Source organism: Oreochromis niloticus, linkage group LG15 (genome assembly GCF_001858045.2).
Source record: "Oreochromis niloticus isolate F11D_XX linkage group LG15, O_niloticus_UMD_NMBU, whole genome shotgun sequence".
NCBI classification, from domain to species: domain Eukaryota; kingdom Metazoa; phylum Chordata; class Actinopteri; order Cichliformes; family Cichlidae; genus Oreochromis; species Oreochromis niloticus.
This window is the reverse complement of record NC_031980.2, coordinates 35,482,906-35,509,738: the sequence shown is the minus strand read 5'-3', so window position 1 is coordinate 35,509,738 and position 26,833 is coordinate 35,482,906. Positions and strand designations below refer to the sequence as shown.

General features: G+C 39.0%; 1 protein-coding gene across 9 annotated transcripts in view; it reads right to left on the bottom strand.

The window, feature by feature from the left end:
- The window catches only part of LOC100711780 (arf-GAP with coiled-coil, ANK repeat and PH domain-containing protein 2), a 50,001-nt gene extending 27,388 nt beyond the window's left edge, over positions 1-22,613 (bottom strand). For 6 of the 9 annotated variants that reach the window (XR_003214255.1, XR_003214254.1, XR_003214250.1 and 3 more), the window contains exons 1-6: positions 22,158-22,612; positions 7,381-7,438; positions 3,848-3,967; positions 3,104-3,157; positions 1,349-1,407; positions 48-231 (exon numbers count right to left, since the gene is read on the bottom strand). Coding sequence is in view for 2 of the 9 variants with exons in the window: in XM_013264160.3 (XP_013119614.1) it covers positions 48-231; positions 1,349-1,407; positions 3,104-3,157; positions 3,848-3,967; positions 7,381-7,438; positions 22,158-22,210 (528 nt within the window). In the remaining 7 variants the exon portion in view is untranslated. Of the gene's footprint in view, positions 1-47; positions 232-1,348; positions 1,408-3,103; positions 3,158-3,847; positions 3,968-7,380; positions 7,439-22,157 lie in introns of all 9 variants that reach the window. The other 3 variants (XR_003214253.1, XM_013264165.3, XR_003214251.1) reach the window with 2 other exon arrangements.
- Positions 22,614-26,833: the final 4,220 nt, after the last annotated feature.

Below are 26,833 nucleotides of genomic sequence, written 5' to 3'. Positions count from 1 at the left end.
ACCTGACAAACTTGCATCCCTTGCTGTCATTTAACATCCATCCGTACCTGTAAGACGTAGTCGAGGACAATGTGCCGGAAGCACTTGCGCGTGGCAGTGAGGATGTTGGTGGCCTCCTCCACCTCGTGCTGCTTGTTACGGGGAGCTGCGGCATTCTTGCTCAGCGCCGTCTCCTTTTCCTCGCTCACTTTGTCAAATTGCTTCTTGGCTTCTTTGAACTTACGCAGGTCACTTCAAAGGAAGACAGGTTTATTAGTATAAACATGACAGCAGATCCTGGGTTTTTGTGCGTCTCTCGTGGTACTCCGGCTTCCTCCCACAGTCCAAAGTGATGCATGGCTTTGGGTAAACTGGTGAATCTAAACTGACCATAGAAGTGAATGTGAGGTTATAGCCTGCCCCTCGGCCTATCACAGCACAGACAAGAAGAGCAGAAGATAATAGATGGACAACAACTTATAGCTTTATGATAAAGCCACTTTCAATGGTGTCCAATTAATCTTATAAAAGGATGTGGGCTTTTCCAGCAGCAGTTTGAGTAATCGTATATAATCGTTTATACTAACCGTGACACACACACCACAAATCTCGGTGGCCGAGTAGGGCTGAGCTGTACGAGCATAAAGCCAAAAGAGCTCAACATTTAGTGTCAGAACTCAAGAGACACGACAGCTACTGTCACATTTTAGACTACAAACGTGTGAAAGACGAAAGCTCGCACTGAAAGACTGAATTCTTAGCCTAATTTAGGACAAACTTTAATGAGTTTCCACAAAGACTGGGACTTCAATCGTCTAAGACGTTAAAGTTTAAAGGGAAAGGGACATAGCTACAGGAAACTCCGAATATGAATGAGCACGAGAATGGTCAGGCAACAGGAACATGTCAATCTTGCTCGCATGGAAATCCAAGAAGGTTAAAAACAAAGGCAAACTCCTTGACCTGCTTCTTGTTAAAGCCCTCGAACCACATGCCCCACACTTATCATTTGCAGCCATTTTCCTGAGTGAGATTAAGTCACATTTGAGCACCACAAGATACTGAGTAAAGTATGAGTGTGGGTGTTTAGTCCTGGTGTGCCAGAGGCAAAAACTGCTAATCCTTATAATGAAATAAACCAGAGAAGCAACTCCTTCCTGTAATTATACAAGCTGCCTAATTTTCTGAGCTAAATTAGGAGAACTGAGGAGGAAGTTATGAAGCCTACATAGAAATAAAAATATTCTCTTATGCAATTTAATGACAATGCTGTTCGTATCACCCTGTAGTGTATTTGCTCCTGAATATTTTGTGTTTGAAGCTGTGAAAGGTAAGTTAACCAGTTTTACTCTGGTTAATAAATACTTACTCTTTGACAAAGGTTTGAAGCTGCATCTTGATTGATCTCTGGGCCTGATCGAATAATATCTGTGAAACAAAAACAGACAGAAAGACTAAGAAAGACTGAGTGACTGCTCCTTCCCATTTGAAGAAAATGTTTCTCTCTAAACATGTTGAGGAACTTAAGGAAGAAACAACAAGCTGACAACTTTATTCTCTTTTTAAGCCCCCGTGTGATTTCCAAGTTAGTTTTCAGCATCTGCTTAGGAGGACGTTTGTTAACATCACAGGGTGCAATTAAGCAGCTAAATTTACTCAAACGCGCCGACTTTGTAAACTCCCCTCATAAAGACATAAACACGAGAAATGACGTGATTCGTTTATTCTCGCTCATGAGTCATTCCCTCATTAACCTGCATCCTTCCTTAAAAATGAGCTGAAGCAAGCAAAAAAAAAAAAAAAAAGCCAGACGAACACTTTAAATAAGGCTTCGGTGCATTTTTGTAGTCAAAAAAAGACAATACGAGCAGTGTGGCGCAGAGAGGCCTCCACTGACAAACAGATTGAGCACTGTAAGGAGATCACGTGCTGAAAGATCGCTGAGCAGCAAAAACCTATCTGACAGTCAGCTGATGTGACCGCAGTCTCCACCAATGAGTAACAGTCTCAGGCTGTTAGGGAACAAGGCAGCTAAGTTAATGTCTCTACTAACTAGTACTAAACATCCTGGAATTGCAGTCTGACCTAAACATAGAACTAAAACTGTGCAGAAGCCAGTTTAATCAAATCTAAAAGGGAACAAACATCTATATGACTACATCTACATCATGTTGCCTCTCCAAAAACGTAAAGCCTTTAGAAACTATGTAACCATGTTACTTCTGTAAATTTTGCATTTCAACTAGCAGTAACAATCACAGTGCAACGCTAATGCCTGGAGGCTCAATTGGGACATGTTAGGCAGAGGTAGTGGAGATAATCCTTGACAAGGGGACTCTCTAAATTCACTGTAGAGAAAGAGGCTCTAGCTCAAGTCCTAATGAGAAGCCCAACAGAGGAAAGTTTCAAGCGTCACCTTAATGCTGACCAGAGACTGACAAGTAGGGAGTTTAAGAAGGAAAGGAATAATCGCATAATCAGATCTCTCCTACTGGGCTCCTTGAAGAGTGGGGAAAAGGCATCATGTTGGTTTATTATAAAAGATCTAGCATGCAATAAATCTTTTATGGTCAACATTATACTAAAGCTCTTCACCTGTCTGCGGGATGAACTAAACAAACACTTTACACCAGTTATGGATGCTTTATTCCAACAGATGGATTTCAACCACACACACAGCCAGACCTGCTTATGACATCATGGACAGTTTTACTCCAGGAATTATTTTTATTTTGTAACAAAAGGCAAGAAATCCCAAAGCTTTTATGACTAATGATGGCTGACAATGAATAAAAACGGAATTTATTGCAGCTGACCCAAGGAGCTTTTTTTAAAACCACTGTTTACAATAGGCATTGTTTCCTGTGTGTTTTTAGCAACACCCTGCTTCACATATTTTACAGCAATATGAAATCTTCCCCCTGGAAGATGCTTATTATAGCCACTTTCTTCACATTCAGCCACCATAGTTCAGTTCTGTGCTAAGCTTTTAAAACATGTTCACTGGACATTTTCTGCTTCTGTTTCTCAGCACAAGGATTTTTTTTTTTTTTTTTTTGTAAACGATCTGGATTTTATAGTCACTCGGGGGAAAAAGTCATGCATCCGGTTTTAGTCAGCGTACCGTGTGATAGTTGATCATCTCCTGCAGACTCTCGGCAAACTTGGTGAGACTGGACTGTGAAGAGAAGGAAGAGGACAGCCATGAAGGCAGGCAAAGAGACAAAGCAAGAATAAAACAATACAACAGAAAACAGCACAAGGTCAAATATAATTAAAACCAGTGGTTCAAAATGCCTGCTAAGCCACAGCTGCAGGGACAAAAGCTGCTCAGGTATGAGAGAAAGGAAACCCTGGTGTTTTTGAAGCAACAATAGCACTTTGGGAAAGAATTCTTTTGGCTAAGTTACACTTTTCAGATACACGCAGTGGCTCAGCTTCAAACCTAAAGGGAGAGGCGGTGAACAAAATACACAAAGGCAGACAGGAAGTGCTTGCCTCGGCATGCAAAATTTATAAGAGAGAACAAAACAAAACATCTGACCTCTGCGAGACCCAGCGGACAGTGCGAGGTTCTGCTAGCCCTCAGTTTTCAAACTTGAATAAATATCACCATGGATGAAGAGTGAAACCAATTTAGAGTGAACAAACAGAGAAGAGCTAAAGGCTTCTTCATATCTGGGGACTCTCATGAAGTCAGTAATGTTTTTATACCATCTGTGATGTTTATTTTACTGAGATGTAGAGTTTTCAAAGTTTTTCTGGATATTAAAGGAGGACTGTCACAACACAAGCTGGAGAAGAAACAAAAAAATACTTCAAAGCATTTTGTGCAGATAAGATCGAGCAAAATTATATTTCTGTTTACCTCAATGACCTCATCTTTGGCAGACTGCTGTGCAAGCTCCCGGATCCCACTAACAAACTGTTTGTTAGCTGCGTTGTAGGCTTTTCCAGCATCAATCATCCCGATGCACAATTTCACCAACTAGAAAGGAAAGCGGAGGACGTCAGTGTTCGAGGGGGTAACGGAGAAATGAAGAAATGCATTAACAATAGAAACACTTCAGTGAACACAAACTAGAAACAGTGCTAGAGATTTCTTCAGGGCATTGTCTCTTATTAATAACAGTGGAGCTCTGCTGCTGAAAATAGATTTGGGATTTTTTGTGGAAACTGGAAACGCAGAGAAAAGGACCAAAACTAAAATATAAGATACTCAGTGCTTACTCAGTTTATTGGTAATTAACAACAGCCACTTCTTTCCCTTCTGACTCATTGAGGGCAAAGATAATTCCAGGTTATGTAAACTCCCAACAAATTCTGGCCACTCTCCATCTACTCCCACACAGCTGATGACACAGAGCCTGAATGTGCATCTCCAGCCAAAGCAGCTAAATGACATGCTAAGAAAACGCCAATTTTAAGCAGCTTCCTTCAACAATTACTAAATGTTAATGAACACCTAAAAGCTGATCAAACACACGTTGACCCTGCTTCACGACTAATGAGTGAAATTTGAGTCGGAAAGAGAATAAGCAATCATATAACCATCTCAGCAGTGAGGATACAAAAGAAAAAGACTCAAAGTGAAAAAAGTGAAAGTACTACAAAACATTAGCAAAGGAGCACCTATCACAAGACAAATGGGTCAACACCTTACACTCACACACATTTCCAGCATGCACACGTGTCATTTCCTTTGCATTTGAAGAAAACACTTTATCTTTAAATACGATTACACTACAGCTGCCTGAGCCCCGCTGTATGTTCTGTTAGGGTGTTTTCACACTTGTGGTGTTTAGTCTGTTTAAATCGACTGTGCAGATGTTCATTTGTGCAAATGTAAACAAGGTAACCGCACACTGAGACCCTTTGGAGGAGGTGGTCTCACTCTGGTTTAAAACAAACTCCAAAGCAGTTCGGCAGGTCAAGGTTTGTATTTTGGGATGCTCCACATTCTCCAATAATCCAAGTTTTTAAAGGCACCAACTGATTGTTCTAGAGAAAACAAACTACATGTGTAAAAAACACCCTTAGATCTAGAGATGTATTAGGCTTTCTGTTGTTGTTTGTGCGACCTGTAAATAATTTCTTGTAGTACTTTAGGAATGCTTCAGGTAGACATGCTTTTTCATTGTTCTTTTGGTTCATTTCCAGAACATAAAAAGAGGCTGAACACTGAGGGAAGCAATAGTTTCAAAGAAACAGAACCACAGTGACACCATTCACAAGACACCAGTATGTGAAAGGTTTCTACTCCATTGTTTGGAAACAGGATGTATGACAGCAGATGTAATGTGGACACTGTCACTGTAGATTTACTTCTCATCCAACATGGCTGTGCACGGTATGGTCACACAGGTAAGCAAGCTTGAAGGAAAAGCTGAACTCTGGTATCTGAAGACAACTTCACTCCACCCAAGTCAACACACACACACTCAGACACACACACACACATATATACACACACACTATCACATCCATAGTCACGCAAACACACCCACTCTCTGGCAGATCCTTCCTCTCCACAGCAAGAGGGGAAGAGAGGCTGGGGCTGAGTCACGGAGGTGGAGTGAGGAGGAGGGTGTAAGAGTAACGCTGTAAGACTAAGTCGAGGAATAAGGAACTGGATTCTTCTAATCTCATGGTCTCACTCTCAGCAAGAGAACAATTCTGTGGGGCTCTGTGGCATCAAGACAGGGTACAACCGTTGATAAACATGACTCTGTTTGGTTGGTTTAATGTCAGTTACACAGGAAAAAACCCAAAAGAGACAAATTGATTGTTGGGAGGGAAAAAGAAAAATCTGCATGAAAGCTGGAAAAGTACCAAAGGCACTCTTCAGGACTCAGGACTATAAATAACACTCCCAAAATGTCTCTGCACACAGAAAGTTATTAAGCCAATCATTTTTTAATTTTAATAAGTAATCAAGTCTGGAACGATTCTGTAGCTTTAATATGGATTTCATCAAGTGCTTAATAGTCTGTACTAGGTTTGGGCGACATGTAAAAATTTTTCAGCCGACAATCGTCAGTCCAATAATCGACGATGGGCGATATATTCGCGCATGCACAGACTGTTTGATGGGCAATGTAATCATGCACGGACTGATTTGCGCGTTTACAATACAGAAGAAGTCCAAACATGGATGAACTAATTTCCAAAAAACCCATTAAGGCTGTCAGTGTTAACACGGTCATCATGATTAACGCGCTCAACCCATCTGGAGGGCAGAATGAACAAACTTTGGACAAACTGCCCGAAATGCGTTGACAGAGACATTTCAGGGATTTTGACTCAGTCTGCACTCCAGGTGGGTTGTTAGTCGCATTAGTCGTGATGACGGCGCATTAACGCTGATAGCACTAGAAAAAAAATATAAAGGTGCCAATTTGGGATGAAAGAGGTAAACTTAAGGATGTAACCAAAGTGGTGTGCCGCTTGTGCAGACCTATAGTGCGAGCAAAGTACTCAAATACGACTAACTTAAATGAGCATGTACGTGGCCACTATCCGGCTGAGTATGCTAGGCTATCACCAGCTTCTGCAGCTCCATCAACAAGCATTTGGGCGCTCTCTGAGAAGGGTGCATTTGCTCGCAGATGAAAGAAGGTGCTGTTAAAACAGCGCTATTATTATTTTTTCTTTCTGTTGACTGGTTCTATTAGCTCCATCTTTATTAGCAAATTTACTCATGGACAAATAATTAAATCGCCCGTGTAAAAATGATGGCCGATGGGCTCAGCCTATCGTTGATAGTCGATATATTCATCCAATCGTCCAACCCTAGTCTGTAAATACCATCCTACGCGTGAGTATTTTGTATTAAAAATAAGCACAACAATAAAAAGCTGAATGGTGAGTAAATGCTGAGCCAGGTGGTAGAGCGGGTAGTCTACCAATCAATAGGCTATCCTCGGGCAAGATACTAAACGGATGCATGCATCAGTGTGAGTGAGTGAATAACCCTGATTTTGTTTGTATACTACTTTGCATTACTTCATCTAGACCTATTACAAAAACTGGAAACTCTACTTAAAACATTAACCTCATCTTTCATCATGAATTCATTTGGCCCCTCCATGAAATCCATTTTTCAAATCACTAATAAAAGCCACACATCCTTTTTCATGATTTTAAAAATGTATGATTTTGATCAACAAAATTACAGTTACAATAAAAGACTTGGCATATAGATAGATTTTTAATCTGGTCCAAGTAAACCATCACCTTGCTGGAAGTGTAACGAGTGTGTTTGCTCGTCTGCTTTCATTCAGTCTTGCTCAAAATGCAACAAGTCCGAGGACAAACCTGACAGGATGGCTTATGTTGCTGCTGGCTTGCACGGTGGAGAAAACGAACAATTAAACAATGTTTTTCATGGGCGGTACTCACTTTGTCAAGCTTGGATTCCAACTCGCACACATCCCCCTCCACTTCCTCTATGGTGGCTCTGTGAGGACAGAAAATGCAAAGATTTGAAGTGAAGCACAACCATGACTCAATACTTCATTGACGTTCGGATGCATGAGCTGTGAAACAGAGAAAGAAGGTGTACTCAGAGGCATTCTGCTGGAAAGCATGTATACACTTCATCTTCATCCCATTATCACAGTTCTCTTTATAACCCTCCTGTGTCTACTATATACAGAGCAGTTAGGTTAATCTCTGTTCCGCATTATGGCACTTATGTTGATCATAAGTAAAAAGGAAGCAATATACTGCATGCCAATATAAGCAACACAATTAACAGCCACACAGCTACATCTTTGTCACGCATGCTACCGAAACTGGGTCAAATATTTGCCTGTTATTTCAACATCTTGATCATTTTCAGACACAGAAGAATTTAATATAATTATAGCAGTTTGGTTCCCCCAACATTCCCGTATTCCACAATTATAGTTTCTGAAAACTACAACTGTAGTAAATAACAACATCCTCCCGTTCGAGCACTGACAAGCACGTGCAGATGCACGCACACGCACAGACACACAGACACACAGACAGACGTCTAGAAGCAGACAAACTGAAGCTGCCATTTTGGGTCATGCCGCAGGCCTGAAATCAGGTCTGGCGTCCTGCCCTCTGAAATGTGACAGAGACACAGCTCGGCTCTCCACAAAATCGACAGCCTACGAGCTTCAGGATACCACAACAGAGGGAGAAAAATATCAAATACGTCATCCCAGCACAGGATCTGTGGATTAATCTCGCCTTGATGTTAACTAATGCATTACTAAGGCTTTTTTAATGCAGGATAGACAAAGCGGTTGAGTATTTTTTCTAAAACTCAATTTATTTATGCTTAATCAGGAGTAAAGAATTAATAAGCAGTACAAAGGCTAACACTTGATAATGATATATGGATTTATAGCTATATTAGACACGGATGTATTTGCAGAAAAGCAGCAAGGTGCATCTAAAAGATACAATCACCACAACAGCGCCTTTAGCGTTAAAACACCCTTTTAAGGAGTGGGCACAGGACACTGCAATGATATAAGCCCACATATCCTAGAAACACATTTAAAACAGGAGAAAAGCTATTAAATGATGATACTAGTGGTGGCACATTATGAAAACTTAATGAATGCCCTGCTGTTAAGTCATGTATCATTAGTTATGCAGTGCAGCTCAGATGTGGCCTTTAGATAATGCATGCTTCACATTTATAACCATTTAGCAGCAGTAATCAACACTGAGGTAAGTTTATTCTTAAGACAATAGCAACATTAAAACTGTTTACATCTACTAATAAAACCGTATCTGTTTCTTATCACGGCGATTCTCTCGATTTCAGGCCTATCAGCCAATCGCCCTTAGCATAAACTCACTGAAGATAAGAACAACAGTTTTACATTTCAAATATAATTTATTCTACTGAAGGAAAAAAATGTGTCCAACATCCTGCAGTGCAGTGTGTGAGTGCCATGTGTCAGTGTAAAGCAGAGGGATTAAGAATGTCACCCTGCAGTAGCAGCGGACGGCTTTCTCCAAACCCCCTGTAGCTGTTTGTTCTCCCATATGGCTTCAAACTAAGTCGTGGACATCTGGTCAGTGCCAGGGATCCTTCAACAAGAGAGGCTTGGATGTATGCGCATACTGAACTGCAGATACGGTAGGGTACACCTGTATGACTAAATTTTATTGTTATTTACATGTCCTCGTCTTTCTTTTGTATGTGAAAGGGATTTTGTTGTTGTTTTTTAATGCAGGGTGCATAGATGCAGCAGTCATAATCGTTAAAAATATAAACTAGAATTAGCTTGAGTTGCTGGCTATGCTACAAGGAGCATAGGAGAAACCTGGTGGTAAGGCTAATCTGAATATCATGCATGAACAGCAAATCCATCACTCAGTAAATTCAACTGTGGGATTGCCAAAATCAAATTGCTGAGCTTTCAGAAACTGACATATGCCTTATTCAGCTAAATGCTTGAAGAAGCTGCCACACAGAGAAGTCCTTTGCTTTGCAACATGTACTTTATTGCGCAAGTAATCTCATGTACTTTGATTAATACATGCTAACCTAAAATTACATTAACTGAATAGATCTTTTTTTTATCTTCTGTGCTTCATAATAAGTATAGGAGGAAGGCTTTTGACTTGAAGACAGCAAAGTGCTCCTTTTTATGAGTCTTAAATAGCAGTCCAAGTAAAGTCTGTGAACTGAGCTCTTTAGTAGTCCAACAGGGCAGAAACAGGGTCAAAGGGAATAGATGACTGTGCCTCTCTCACACAGATATTAACCCTGGTCAAAAGAACATGCTACAAGCCCTGTTTGCCTTTCTCCGCTGCCACGGGCAAAGAAAATTTCTCCAGTGATTCACACAGAATCACCACTGCCCTGCCGACCGTGTCGAGCGTCTGACTTCAGGAGGATTTGACTTTTGCTTGGTGATGTAGTTAGCACAAACCTAAGGAGTACAAACACTTGCCAACACTAAAAACAGAGGGAAGGAAGGGTTAGTTAAAACATGTTTAAGGAAAGCTTTAGTTGTACACTTTACAAAAAAGTGAATTGAATTATTACAATAAAATTACCCAATAACAGACTGTGTTTGTCAGTCAATCAAATTAGCGTTATCTGATTATGTGTTATCTAACATCTTGTCAGGCCAGTTCTTGCTTGATAAAAGTCACTTGATCTCTCTGCCCAGGGGCAAACAACAACATCTAGTATCCAGGTCACAAGTATGAACTATAATAAACATCACTGAAATGAAAGAAGACTGGAAAACCCAGATACATTCTCAGGAACAGACCTAGAAATCTAACAATTGTTTTAACTGTCAGTCAGTCAGTCACTGTCATGCTTTCCAAGTAACCGCAAGAAGAAGACCATTTCCTTCTAATCTGAAAAGCTGAGCCTGCAAGCTAAACTTGCAAAAGTGCTGACAGAGGATAAGAAAAGGAGGGGCTTTGGCAAAATGAAAATTTGGGCTATTGCCTCATAGCTCTGAACTTGGAGCATATCCAGGCTGAAACTGGATAATGAGCAAAAGAGGAGAAAGCAGAGGAAAGAAGAGCCACAAACCTTTGGAAACACCAAGATCTACACTGAAGAGTCATAAAATGTGGTCCCTACTAGACTAAAGTCACCAAAATAGACAAAGAAAACTGGATTAAACTACGTACCTCTCAAAAACATACCTGAATGCAGGTATTTAAATCAATGAGCAAACTGTAAGTGTGGGTTGTAGAAGTGCTCCTCTATATAAACAAAACGATACAAAATCCACTAAGTGACTAAGCCCTCTTTTCTGTACAAAGTCAGGACAGTGTGAACCACGGTTTTATCACAGCCTCATAAGACTCCTTTCAATAGAGCTGTCACCAGGTTAGTTTAATGAATTCTAATGAGTGGTATGACAGTCAAATTTCACTCTGGTTTACATCATAAATCAGCAGGAAACAGGAAAAACAATGTCAAAAAAGGCCATCTGGGAAAAAAAGGCCAACAACAAAAGCAAAACATCGTCCTAATTATGAAGCGCAGTGGTGGGATCATCATCACGGGGCTTCTTTGAAATCACTCAGAGAACTCAGAGAAGTATATCAAAAAAATGTTTACAGGTCAGAACAGAAGTTCATGACCCGAAGCTGAGGAGAGGTTAGATGGCTCAACAAGATTATGTGCTTATCAAACAAATCAACAATAGAAATATTGAAAAATCAAGTAAAATTCAGAACCAGCCTTTAAACCAAGAAATACTGCAGCATGACTTAAAAAGGGCAACACTAATGAACTAAAACAGCAGAAGTTGAAAAGCAGTAACATGAAAGGCAGCATTTTCAGCTGGTTTGGATATACTGACTGCTGACAACTCTCTTTCCACTCCCGGAGTGAGCCAAGCTGAACAGCTGGTTCTAGCAAATGAGACTGAAAGTATACGGGTTGCAGGGGAGTATGAACACATTTTCAGGAGAAAGAAAGCCATTTGAAATGTGCTTTGTATATAGTTGTTTTCTTCTTTTTCTTAAAAACAATATACATGTATACACATGGTATAACACCTGGAATCTGATAAACTAAAGGTGGCAGTGTATGCCCTTCACTCTGGATTAAAGTACAAAGAGCAAGTAGATATGACAGTCATGAGAAATGCCACATGCATTGCACAATACACAAAGTGAACTACACTGGATTCTATTATTCTGTTTAATCTGATCTATTTGATCAGACAAAGTTAGGATATCTATATACCTTATTTTTATCTGTCATTCTTCTTACATCCTGTTTATTATAGATCTTTAGATATTGACTTGTTTCTCTCTTATGTATTTTGGTAAAATGCTTTGTTGCTTGAGACCATGTCTACGCAGTTTGGTTTCATGCATTTAATGTTTTATCCTTATTGTTGATTTAAAACTGTTAAATTAGCATCTGAGCAGGTTACACACTGACATTCTTCTTCAGCACTTGCATGATAAGAAGATACAAAAAAACAAAAGCAAACAAAAAACAAAAATCTCACACTGTCTTTCACAAGTATGAAAACATGGCAAGTAAGAAGTATACACAAGTTGTTTAAATGTTTGTATTTAATTTTTCCTGGTATTCTGATACAGAAGATACTGCACAAATATAATGACCTGGGTTTTAAGCAGCTGACTTTTGGGTGTGAAAAGACTATCCGAGAAAGAGATTTAAATCATCGTACATTAAAACAACTACAAGGATAATTACATAACAACAATAATAATAATAATAATAATAATAATAATAATAATAATAATAATAATAATAATAACATATATTTATTCACAGTTTACATGTTTAATGTGCTTGCTGTTAGTATTACCGCAACACTTTATTATGTAATAAATAAGCAAACATGGTGCATCACACAGACTTTGTGACCATGAGATAACTGAGATAATACATGTGGCTTTTAATTAATCTCAAAACATACACACATATTAAACAGGCCAACAGCTGTGACATGTGTGCACAGGGCAAAGCTGGAAACAGAAATCACGTCCAGTAGCCTGGTTTATGTGTGTAGTTTTGAATGTAAAGACCACAGATGTACTGTAGATACTACATTCTTATTTAAAAGATTTTATTGACGTTTCCAGCATTTTAAACATGCACCCTGAGTGAGCAAACACATTAAGATGAAACAGACAATTAAAACACACATATTGAATCTCAGGTAATCACTGATTCAGTTTAATTTTCAAGGTCTAATGCAAGTTCTCATTAACCAGTTCTATTCTAATAGTCTCAGTCTTGTGTTAATCTTTTGTTTCTGAGCTCTTAAGCATGTCATTTCCCACTTATCCTGTTGTACATCTCCTTGTATATCAGTTTTCCATGACTCTAATCCATTACTATTAAACTCTTTGTCACAGGTAGCAAACGCATTATAAAGAACAGAAATTTGTTCACCACTAGGTCTTCAATGTGTGCGAGTTGCAGTTCATATGCAAAGGATCAATGTGTTTGAATAAAGTGTCTCAACTGCATTTCTTCTTAGAAATATCTCATTGTAGACACAGTTCCTTAAATGTCATACGGATGATATTTGAATAATTTGCCCTATTTTCTGATGCATTACCATGAACTGGTGAGAAAAAAAGGGGTTGGTGTTTATGAGCTTTATACTAATTCTTTGCTGATGTTTTTTCCATATCTACTCAGGAAGGTGGAACACCTGTTGAAAAGTAAAATGTACAGTTCGTAATTGGGCAGACCAATAGCACAATTTCAAATTTGGGAACTGCAGCCCTCCTCTGTCATAGGGTAGATATACCTATCTCAGTCTTTTTCTGGGCTTTTGTTCCAAATACATCTACTAAAGATTGAATGAATCATGTTAAAAAATGATTTCAATAATGGCAAGGGGATCAACTGAAATAAGTAAAGAAATTTTGCCAATAGAATTAAATAGTCATTTTTATCATATTGACACATCCATTAAAGAGATGGGCATCGTCATCCACCTATCCAAAGTTTCTCTCACTTCTTATATACAAGTTAACATTTACAATTACTTTTATATCTGTAGTAATTTTGACTCCTAAATACATGAATCCTTCTTTTGCGTTTATAAACAGTGATTTGATTATTGGAGATTCTCTTTCTCTTGATTTAAATAAAGCACTGATGGTATCGTATAACTTATTTCATAACCTGAAAACTGCCTAAATTTATCAATTTGTTTAATGAGATTTAGAATACTACCTGCCAAATTTGACAAAAAGAGGAGAATATCATCAGTAAAGAGATATAAAATGTTCTTGCCCACCAATTTGGATCACTAAGCTACTACATTCTTAGTCCAAAAGGATTCTGGACAATCATCAGTCTCCAAAAACAGAACAAGAGAGGTAGTTTGTGCAAAAACAGGATTCACAGAGTGTAACCAAAAGACAAAACAAAATGCAAACTCTCTGAACTATGGTATCATTCAAAAACAGAAAACTGTGCAAACTATTTGGAAGGGTTACGATGCATAGAGATACCAGATCCTTGTTGTTCCATAGCTGGGGCTGCTCATTCAAGATCAAAAGAAAACATATCCATATTTCCAAACCATTAAAGCTTTAAAAAAAAAAAAACCCCACTCTTGTCCTCCCTCTGTGACAAGGCATCCAAGAATAAATTCCAGGAAATATCCATATGATTACTAGCTTTTTTTATTACATGAAACAATAAAAATTAGGGAACTAAGCCTGGTTTAAGTGCTGAGTGGGTGTGAGGATCAAGCCAGAGCTAAATAGGGAGAGACGTGTGGTATAAGACAGACTACAGGCCATGAAGAAGTAAAAGGGGGAGAAAAAAAAAGTCTGCTTCGTAAACCACATCAGAGGCAATTTCAGCATCAGTGAGGCCATGTTTATGTCCTGCTTCCCTTTATGTTGACCCAAAAAGGCACTGATCCAAAAGCTTATGTCAGATAGGACTCCACACCACTGTACATCAAAACAGAAGCCTCCTGCTTGGAATATAAATCCCAATATTACAATATTCTTATATTACTCTACATATCTTATAACATGATCCATCTTCCATTTTGTAAGCAGCAACCTAACAACAGATGCAGGACAGTAAACAATAGCTTGCTTCCATACTTTAGGAAATTAATTCAAGTCATTTGAATCAGTTCTAGTTAGTCACCTGACATTCTGCCTCTTAAAGCTGGAGTACTTCGTTTGAGTAAACATCCACATAAAAAGGTTATTTTTGCAGGGGGTGACTAAGATTGTAACACTGCCAACAACGCTAACAACAGCTCTGGACTTTCACTGTGCTAGTCTACAAGCACTAGAGTCAATGATTTGTCTGGATAGTAAAATACTGTATAAAAAGAAAAGGAGACACCTAATTCTTTAGCAGTGAATCAGTGACCACACTCCAAAAAGCAAATAATTCTACCTCTGGAGCTCTGTGAGGCGGCCGGCATCTGCCCAGCTGCTTGTGTCTACTCTACATAAAGAAGTCAGGCAGCCGAACAGGTTTGTCATTCATGTTGCTACCGAGTCTTCTTCAGGCCTGCGGTACGAACCTCAACACTTCAAAGACAAAAGGAGACATCAAAGAATATACTTTACACGAATTTTTGTCTCACTGGAGAATATTGTGTAATGCAGAAGCACCGGTTTGGCTGGAAATCTGTTCCCCCGTTGCACAATATCAGAACAACCATTTATCATGTAATGGTCATACAGAAGTAAAATGACTTCTCGGTTGACCAATTATGGGATTTCAGGAAGTTAATATGCACTGTTCACACAAAAATACCGAGCTCGTCTACCTCCAGTGACAATAAGCCATTTCAAGCCATATTCAAGAGAATACAGGAAGGTTTCCTTGGTTGATAACAATATTATTTTCCAAATGAAATAGCTCAAAGGTTACAGTTAGCCCCAAGCAGGCTTACTTCTAAATTACTATTACTAATCCAATTTAGATGTGCCAGCCCGTCATTACATCTTTACTTTGATGTCTTCCAAATATATCTTGCGTACTGTCCTGCAGCTTCCCTCGTCTTGTCTTACTTCTGCCAAGAACCTCTTAAAATACAGGAGGAAGATTATTTTACACAGTTTGCTTTTTTTGTTTTTTTGAACTTCATTACTTCTCCCAGAAAAGCTGACCACTTTGCATGAAAAGGGTTTATTCCACTGGACTGAAATAACAGTGGTGGTAGAGGCAAACAGTTGGAATCATGAAGAATGGGGTGAGATTCAGTCCCGTGACGTAGATCCTGTAATTGTTAGAGAGTGGAGCAGTGCTGTCACAGAAGGGGGTCCTCCAGTGGTAAAAACCCACCATTAGAGACACACACACACAAACACACACACACATCGTCAGTGTCGGCATCGTCAACAAGATGAAGTCATTATTTAAAGATAAATGCTTACTAGCTTTTGGAAATTCTGATGTGGTATTGACTAAACATCAAGGTCAGCTTCACATTTGGTCTTCCTATGTCACAAGGAAGTAGCAGGAAGGAAACGCACTGATGAGAAAGAGTGGAAACTCCAGCATTTTCACTAGACGGTGGCGTTAATGTGATCCACAGATTAATGTGCTCACATATAGTTAGGTCAGTAGGTTTTTTGGATAATGACACATGTTTAGGAATTAAAGTCAGTCCCTCATTTACATTTTCAGTAACTAACATAATTGTTGATTATTTTTTAATACTTAGAAAAACAAAACACTTTGCAGTCAGTAACTGCCTGAGGTGTAGAAACCATGGACATCACCTTTACAGCAGCCACCTTCAGTTGCTGTTTGTTTGTGGGTCTCTCTGCTGCCTTCAGCTTTGTCTTCAGTAACTGAAAAGCGTACTCCGTTGCGACTGACTTTGCCATTGAAGAATATCTCTGGGTTGCCTTTGCAGCGTGCTTTGTGTCATTATCCCTTTGCACTGTGAATCAGCTTTTACAGCATTTGGCTGAATCTGAGTAGAGAGTATAAACCTGTACACTTCAAAGTTAATCCTGCTAATTCTATCAGCAGTCACATCTCCAATAAACACTAGTGACCTGGTTCCACTAGCAGTCGCACATGCCCATGCCATAGCATTACTCTCATGATGTTTGACAGACCACTACTTTGGCTCCTTCTCCATACCTTTTTCTTTCCATCGCTCTGGTGCAAGTTAACCTTCATTTTTTCAGGCTCTTTTAGATGTTTTCTGCCAAATTCTAAACTGGTCTTGTTGATCTGGAGTGTACCCAGAGGTTTGCATCTTAATGTAAACTCTGGAATTCAAAGATCACCCACAATATCTGTCTTACAGCTGGCCATTGCATTCTTTCTTTTAAAGAATGAAATAGATTGTTCATGTGGCCACACCTTAATTATTTAATTTATTTTTAGTTTGGATTTCAGCCTAAAGAATACTAAAAGCCTCCTGTGAAGATCCCTTTTACTTGCATTAACAGCTCACTGAGCCGTGAAACTGCTTATCACTCAATTATCCAATCAATTTTGAGCCACTGAAAACGGGGGACTGTGTACAAAACTAGCTGTGAACCCCTAAACAATTATTACAATATGAACTCCCTAATATTAAATGACTAGTCTGCATTATAATCATATGTTGATTGTTTCAATTAAAATCTACTTTAATGATGTAAAGATGGCAACACTACAAAAATTGTGCTTATGGCCGCAAAGTTACAGGCTTAACTGTATTTGCTGTAGATGAGGGGAAAACAATATCATCAATGTTGAACAATATTATGTATTTGGAGAGCTATAAATAAGGATTACAACAAAAGTATTTTGTTAATGACTTAAACAATATTCTGTGTATAGCCTCATTAAAAAATGCAGAGTTAATAATTATATACCTAAGGCAATGTGTTAAATCCACAAAATCTGAGGTTTTGAAAAAGTGTTTTTAGAGAGATTAATTTTCTTAATTAGAAAAAATTAACAACAGTTTCTCTGTGCTTCATCCTCTCTGATAACATAATTGTATACTTGAAAGTTAAAGTATTTACACGGGTATTTATGATGATATACTGCTCTGCACTTACTGATTTAAATAGTGCTGCAGTGGCACTACATAAAGAGCAGCCTCAGTCCTCACATTTCATTCATTTTAATTGGCTTGATTAATAACCATTAAAAGGAAATGGACCAGAGCTTAATTAAATCAAACTGCAAATAGCCCAGCATGATAACAAGCCCACAGGTGGACTCCCATGGGAAGCTAATCAGGATGTATCACACTGCATGGTCATCAACCAGTGACTTCATGAGATGCCACTCGGCCAAACTGGGAATCCACACACCCAATCAGGAACACGTACTCGTGTAATAATGATTAAAAGGAAAGTGAAAACAAGGAGAACTTTTCTGCCAATTACAGAAATTACCTCACCTCGACAACTAGTCTGAAAACATTTCCGTCATACTATAATCTCTTGATGGGATAATTTCTTGTGTGTCCTATTTAAAAAACTGGAAACATTTCGGTTTTTCAGATGTTATGATCAGTTTAATAAATAGAGCCTAAAGTATCCATAACTTTTGAGGTCCTTAAGCTACCCCCACATTGCTTATTTCATATAAACAGACACTACAGATAATTGTTTTTGTTGGGGACATTGCAGGGTAGAACAGCATATAAAATATGTAAAACATCTGTTCCTATACTCTTGGAGAGAAAAGCTGCTGCACTCTGGAGGGAATTTTTAACTATCATACTTGAAGAGGAGCCAGGAAAGCTCTCGAGTCCAACATCTATTCTCAAGTGGAAAACTAGGCTAGTAGGGTTTACTGCCAAAAATACATAACTTTTTTGCACTGGTGAATCTCTCATGCAGCCCAAACACATGGTTTACAACCAAAGACAGTTTCTCCAACAAAAATGAGGATGAAAAAAAACCCCCCCAAAAAGTAAGTGGGGTGTGCCAAAATACCACTTAAAAACAACCCTCTCTACATTTGGGGGCTCCATATTCTCCAGCACCAAGTTAAAAGCAAACACCAAAATGGAAACAGATGTTAAGCAAGTGAGAGCTAATTCACGCTGGTGTGTATTACATGTTTTTATCCATACTCTGTGTCTCCTGCGTCGTCGTCGTCGTCGTCTTCGCTGGCCAAACACAACGAGAGGGGGGTTGGATAAACGGTAGCAGAGCTGCGGTGGTCGAAGTGGAAAACTATGGTGCAGTAATCTCTAATAACTACGGAGCAATGATGAACCTACAGCAGTGTTTAAGTCAGGAAATGCTAACTGCTGACTCTCCAAAAAGGGGGCAAAGGTCACAAAAAAGCCCAAACAGAGACAGGGCTATATTGTTACCTTGCTCAGACAATCATGGGAAGTGGATGTGAATTAGATTAACAGAATAAAACACAAACTGGAGTTTTTTGACAAAAAGTAACGAGAACCTTTGTTGGGTTCTATGCGTTGTATCACATCTGCCCATACAGTGGTGTTTCCTACTCATAGACTTTACCTCACCATATACATTTGGTGACACATTTAAAAAAAATCCTCTTGCTCTTATTCTGAAGGTTCAGTTGCTGCTAGCCAACTGGCACCAAGCATTCCTGTCTCATGTTACCAGCTGACTCATGGGCCAGGTTGCTGTGGCGACCCTCAATATGATTTTGCTTTTTCTACTGCAAGTCTCTCATCCCACAGCCTCCAGCTCCGCCATTCTGAGTTGCAGCTCAGCTTTGGGGATCCGCTGTCAGCTGGATGCATGGGCGTTTCCATACGTTTTTAAACCAGGGTGGGACAGAGCGGAATTGTCCAATTGAAAGTAGTGCTGCACGAAAGTTTGAACACCATTTTATATTTGATAATTGTTTGTTTGTTTGTTTGTTTTGCAAAGTGGAAAAAAGTATGTCAACTTTTTACTTAAGTAAAAGTTAGAATCCTGCTTAAGCAGCTTAACAGTGCACAGGCTGTAATATCAAAACACACTGCCCTGACAAAAAAAACCCCCACAATCTCTAATATTTCAATATACTTCAATCTTTCATTCATAATATTTCAATGTACCTCTTCCACCAGGGAAGAAAAAACGTTGTCACTCAATATATTCAGCTGACCTCAATTTTTTGGGTGGTACATAACGATGCTGATCCCACACCTAGACCAAAAGTAACCAAAAAGTATCCTAGACCAATGTAAGGCTCTTACACATTGCTAAGTAAAATCCAGGTGTTGACCCAAACTAAATGTGTTTACCATTTAGAATGGCACCTGTCCAATTCATTATGACTTTAATGATGCAGCTGTTGACTTATTATATTTCATAGTTTGATCCATAGTAATGCAATGCTTTAGTTTTAGTGTGGATTATAAAGCTGGCATCCAAAATGTAGAAGAGTAGAAGCACCAAGCAGCATAACATAGAAATAATTGGAGAAAAAAAACTGCTAGAAAACTACTAGTAGAAAAAAGTACTACAGTGAAATCATTGAGTTAAGCACTAAGTTAAGTTCCTACAGGTTCTATGCATGCTGTCATTCAGCAGTGCAAGATTAAATGTACTCTGGTCAAATGGCACCGACATCAGTGAGGTGGCACCGGTAAGTTCAGTAGTCCTGGAGGAGAAACTCACTGCTTGTTGTTCATTTGTCACAAACTAGCCCTAGTACTTTGCCTGCTACATCCAAACCCCTCCAAGAATTCCCTCAATAAAAGTGATAAGATTGGGACAGGCAGAGAAGCAGTTATTTACATTTGAACAGACAGAACGATAACTACTGCAAAGTCTAATGATTAATGTGATTATTTTGACTTTAGGTTAATGTTTTATAGGATTAATCAACAGATTCGTTTGTCTACAGAAGTCAGAAAAAGAGCACCTCTGATAATCTCCTAAAGCCCAAGGTAACCCTAAATCCTGATAATATTCTGTGTACGAGTATATATTCAGCAAACATCATCCAACTGATCAACAGATTAACACTTTTCACATCTTTTGTGCATTTGTTTTTGGAATATAGCAAGGACAAGGTAATGGTGTCATTTAGCTGCTGTAACAGGTGCAGCAGCAAAGCTACAGGTCAGAGAAAGGTCAATCACACACCACCTGCCCGCCGCCACAGTGCCGGGAAAAGAAAAGCTCTAATTAAGAAAAATAAGTGTCGAGCCTTTTTATACTGCTGCAGCCTCGCAATGAATTACCTTAAAAGATGCTCGGACCTGGCGCATGAGGATTGTTTTTATTTACTAACATAAATAAGAACAGTCAGGCAAGCCTTGTACACAAATGAGTGACTTTCAGTAGGGAAAGACGGCAGTATTTCAGATTCTGCTGGATATACATCACATACAAAGCCTCAATCTGCACTCCCACTGAAGCAGTTTCCTTTCTTTGTTTGAAAAACTGCCTCGCTGACATAGAAAACTTCAAACTGCATGCAGTGACTCAGCGCTCTGTTATCCACAATCAATGTAAAGTAAAAGTAAGTGTGATGACGCAAAGAGGTGAGGGCTTCAAAGCCTGTGGCAGCATGCAGCACCTCGAACAGCTCAAATACCAATCAGCTGACACACTAAGCAGCACACCAGTTAGACAGCTTTAATAGTAATAATGTCTCCAGTTTAAAACAGTGAGTAAAAGGGGAGCAATCATGGTCACACAGCCTTAAACCAGGCAACAACGACCGACTGGGACGTTTCCCCTTTGTTCAGCCCTATGAATACGATCCTAAAGGAAATGCTCAGTCTCAGAAAAACAACAACTGCAACAACAACTTTCGAACATCTGTTCCTCGTTTTTGTGAGAGAGGATGTTGCAGCAGCAGCAAGGGAGCATGAGGGGCTGTGCAGGGAGGAAGAGGGGAAGATGCTTTCTCAAAACACTGGACAGTGCAAGGACACTGTTAGAGGAGGGAGGTGAGAACCATTTTTACACAAACTTTAGAAGAACTGTGTGTGTGTGTGTGTGTGTGTGTGTGTGTGTGTGTGTGTGTGTGTGTGTGTGGAGGAGGGGGAGGGGGGGAGGGGGGTAATGATGTCAGAAATAACCACACAAAGAACACGTCACACCTTTAAAACAGACTGAGCCATAAAGGATGGTAACACTATTTGTAAAGTTACCAGTGATTTTTTCTTTTTTTCACTGATCAGCTCATATTTGAAGGAGGAAAGAAGCTTACTGACGCTACTAATGTCTTTATATGGAAACGATCAAACTGAATGTGTCAGATTACTTTAAAAGCAAGATAATGAGCGGACAGTGAAAATAGACATTGGGTCCAGTTAGAAATATAAGTGCGATCAAACAGAAAAGTGAATTACAGCCTCAGGTGCAGTGCTGTGCACAGTAAACACAAAGCTGGCTGTCATGAAAAGATACACTATCACGCAGGGTCATGCCAGTCAAGGATCCTGGGACAGACTCTATTCTCTGCGTTCATATTTAATGTATTTTACTATGTTTACATAATTTATATTGAAAAAAAGGCACTGGAGCAGCTTTCCACTGCACCACGACGCTCAGCGAGTCTCTTGTTTGGTTTCCTGGTCCCAGCAGCAGCCTCCCAGGCTGGCCCCAGCTCTCTTAGGGACAAAAATAGAAAAGTAGCAGGCGACGAACAGCTAGCTACTTACTGCTGATTGGCGTGAGGGTTTAGCAGGCAGATAGCTGTATACTTTTACCCCTGAGATAAATAAATAAAAAAAGCAGTGGACGGGACAATAAAAAAAAGCCTGGCTGTCATCACTCACCTGAACCTTGGGGAGTCCTTCAAACACTCCTCGAAATCCACAGTTATCTTCATTTTTGCCGCAGTGGGTGAAGCCGCAGACCTGTGCTCTCTTTTGATTAAAGGCAATAATCCAGGCTGAGTCTTTCTCGCTAATTAGCTTGTTTGCTAACGCTGCCGTTTCTCTGTCCGACCAGCTGGCTCCACTCCGTCACCCCCTCTCTGCTAGCCAGCTAGCCCCGGAGGCCAGCAGCTACGATGAAAAAGTGGCGGTAATGAGACCATAAACAACTGTAACGTTGAGTGTGGGGACTGCAGTTTGAGGCGGAAGGGTCAGCGCGGAAAAACTGAAAGTGTCGTCCGGTAGCTAGGTCATAGCAGCCAGCGGGAGTGGAGCGCACACACTACACACAAGCACACAACTCCGAAGATCGTCTGTGGTGGTCAGAGAGGGATCCACCGGCCAGTGCGCATGTGCCCCACTGCTGAGGACGTATTGAAATGTAATTCACAAAATAACGCGCAAGGCAGGAATATGACAACTATATAATAACTAATAACTACTCATGAAAGTTCATTACTGACTTGTTGTAATAAAGTTTAACCCAACAATCCTCGCTATTTCTACATATGCGGTAAACGAATAAATGAATTCATAAATAAATCCAGTAATAACTAAGAATATAGGATACTGCATCCTTCAAAGTATCTATAATATACACTGCTGTGGAAAAAATATTTATCTCCTTTCTACTTTCTTGTGTTAATTTATTTTATTTATTTATTATTATTTATTTTGCATATTTGTCAGACTTTCGTGTTTCAGATCGTCAAACACGTTTTAATATTAGACAAAGATAACCCAGGAAAACAAAAAATGCAGTTTTCAAATGATTATGTCATTTGTTAACGGGTAAAAAAAAAAAAAAGCTACCTGGCCTTGTCTGACAAAGTGAAGAAAATATAAAAGATCTCAAAAAGCAGCACATTTTGCCAAAATCTAAAGAAACTCCAGAACAAATGAGAAACTGGCATTTATCAGTCTGGAAATGGTTATAAAGTCGTTTCTAAGGCTTTGGGGCTCTAGCAAACCATGGTGAGAGTCATTATCCACAAATTAAGAAAACTCTGTCAGGCCAGATTTTTACTCCAAGAGGACATCAATGACTCATTCACAAGGTCAGAAAAGGGCCGAGAACAACATCCAAAGAACTGTGGGCCTCATTTGTCTCTGTTAAGGTAAAAACAGCATCCATGGAAGAGTTCCAGGGTGAAAACCACCGCTGACCAAAAAGAACACAAAGGCTCTTCTCTCATTTGCCAAAAAACATCCTGGTGATCCCTCAAGAACTTTGGGAAAATATTCTGTGGACTGATGAGAAAAAACTTGAACTTTTCTGGAATGTTAGAGTCCTGTGACATCTGGCATAAAACGAACACAACATTTCACGAAAAGAACAATGTACCAATAGTCAAACATGGTGGTGGTATAGTGTGATGGTCTCATGCTGCTTTGCTGCTTCAGGACCTGGACGACTTACCATATTTGATGGAACTATGAATTCTGCTCTCTACCAGAACATCCTGAAGGTGAATGTCCAACCATCAGTTCATGCCCTGAAGCTCAAGAGCACTTGGGTTATGCTTGGTTGCAGTTCTTGTTGCACAGGGTGGCACAGCCAGTTATTAGGTAACAGGGAGAGGTAGATTTGGATAACTTTTTTCCTCTTGATAAATAAAATGATTATTTAAAGACAATTATTCAGGTTTGTTTAATATTTAAAAAATCAGATTATCTAAAACAAATGAGAAAAGGTGTGATAAATATGCAAAATAATAAGAAGAGGGAAAATACTTTTCAGTTCATCATATATACATTATTCTATAAAACATATATAAAATACATATTATTAGTTTCAAATTACTTTTTTAAATGCATAAAGTAACCGCGAGGCAAAAACAGCGTTTGAGAGGAACAATGTGGGACACATTAGTGATGCTGGGAGGTAGTCTGACATTTTCATATCAACAGTAATGTATAAATAAAAAAACAATAAACTGTGCAGATGGCAGGCTTGGTATTTAGGATGTGAAGAACAAATATATTTTATTTAAATGCAACATTTCCAAGGACAGAAGCTTAAATTTATTCAGAAAGTCTTATGAGATAATCTTTTTATTACATATTTTATTTAGTGTTATTCTTTTTAACACATACATGTGCTTTATATTTCCCCCTGTGTGAAACAGAAAATAACTCTTTCTCACTTTATACTGTTGCCTTCAGTTTCCTTGTACTTTGCACTCAAAAAATCCTTCTGTGTTCAGAACATGTATGAATTCAGAAAAGAACGTGTCCTGCAGAGCAAATCAAAAAGTTAAGGTTATGGTTAGGGTTGAAAATGCTGTGCAGGACATTTGGAAATGAAGAGATATTTTCCCCTGATTATTACCAAGGTCCTTCTCATTTAAAGTCTCTGATATTGCCCTGCCTCATACTGTCATGTACAATGGTCCTAAAGAGCTTTCCCTTTTGATTTTTTTTTAGGAAACCACCACAAGACGTTGCCATCAGCCCACAAATGATAAGCTGACTTTAGTCATTTTAGTAACTTTCAATTTAGCTGCTTTTATGTCAGCAAAATTAAACATAATTGAAGGTTTCTTCAATATGTTTAGACCCATTTATCAGTGCACACCTAATGAAGAGGTAATATAATGACACAAATCAGTGATGTGGATTTAAAACACACTTTAACTGGAATATAGCAGAAGTACAAACTGTTCTGATAACGTGTAGAAATCGCGGTGGCTTATAAAGCATCTGCTTGTTTTTATTTGACGAAATAACATCAAAAAATGTTGGCTAATGTAGCCTAAATCATTATGATTATTAGCTCATTTTAACCTTCTGATTCTCTAGTCTGCTCACATATACTTTATTTTTTTAGTTTGTAAAAAAAAAGGGGCAAACTGGGCTGCAGTGTTTGTTTACAGTACAGCTCCAGATCAATGTCCAGCAGTAGGCTGTACTCAGTTTGAATTATGCTATGAACTGATATGGATCCGTTTATGTCTTTTATTCACTGTAACATTTAACTTTGGGGTGACAGCCCAAAGACTGAGAGAAAGAGCAAAATGAAACCAGTAAGTGTGGACATGTAGTCAAATTCACCAAAAATTATAAAGCTGTAGCTTTTGTTTTACCCATATTCATGGATGATGATTTCACATCACTAAGCACTGTGCTCTACTGTAATCAGTTTTGGCTCTGCAACCTGCAACCTTACTCTCTGGTTTGATATCTAAAGGCTCGAACCTAAAATAGGTTAAACCGGGGGGATTAGGTCTGATTATTCACTCTGAATTATTCCGAGACATTATAATAGGTCATCCAACTGCTTAGGTTGCTTTTGAAGGTGACACTGTAATGTGTATCCAACTGAACTTAGTTGTGCAAATGCAAAAAGGCCTGATTATATTTGCAAACAGCTACCGTAAACAGCATATTCCATTAATTTTATTTACAAGGCACTGCTGGCATCATGAATGAGAGCTGAGCCCCCCCAAAAGTTTAAACTTAGAATCGCCCCTGGTTCACACTTCCTGCAGCTGTAATGTGCACAGGTGTTGCATTAACTGTATCCACGATTTCCCTACAGTAAAGATGGGTGTGACTGATAAAGCTGACTAACTCCTGCATGTAGTGTTGTTTATGTTGGAAACTATGCGTGAGTGATAAAGTTATATTAAAATTGAAGTTGAAGCTTTCACACTGTTTTAATAGAAGATATATTTATATGAATAAATTTATATTTAAAGAAAATGTGCTCTGGTCAAAAACAGACTCCCTGTTTTTTCTAGTTTGATATAAAATATGAATCTTTATTGTTATAATTATAAAGGAAGTATAATCTTGCTGCTCCATAACATCGAAAACAGGCAGGAGTGGTGGCTCTTCCATCGCCGACACGATCTCTGAGGTGGACGGGATCTTCCCCACTGTGCTTTACACTTCAAGTACACGAGCACTCCTCCACGAGAAACACTTCAGAAACCGTGAGTGGAATAATGAGCACTTTTCCCCGGGAATGAAAACAAATTCGCCTGCCTCCATTACAGTACAGCGATACTTTGAGGCTGAATAGGACCTCAGATGAGGCATTTCTTTTCTTTTTTTTCCCTTGCCGGAAACACACACACCAGACGAAACATGCAGAATAATCCTTTGCACCGAGAATCTCAAGCTTTATCCTCTTAGAATTACTAGAAATCCTCCGGGAAGATGAGATGTTTTGTGTGACAGCGCCATCTGGTGGCAGCCTACTGTTAAGAGTTTTTTTTTTCGACTTATTTAAAAAAAAATCTGTATGGCACTAACTTTGAATATGCTTGAAATAATTTCATTGTTGATATATTTTATGTACTTTTTTACTTTTAATTTGTTTACTCACCATTAGCACAGTCATGTATGTAGTGAAAGTCAACTGTGATGGGACTGTAACATCATAAAGTAGATCACCTGGAATCAGGCAGAATATCTGCTTTAGCTCAATGGAAAAATTGATTTTTATCTGTGCTATAATGCAGTCCAGACTTCTGAAATAAATCTGGGGTTATCTAATGTCTAATGAGCAGATCACTTGGTAGCAGCTTAGTCTGTTTATCCATGGACTTCTGAGCATCAACAATTTTGAG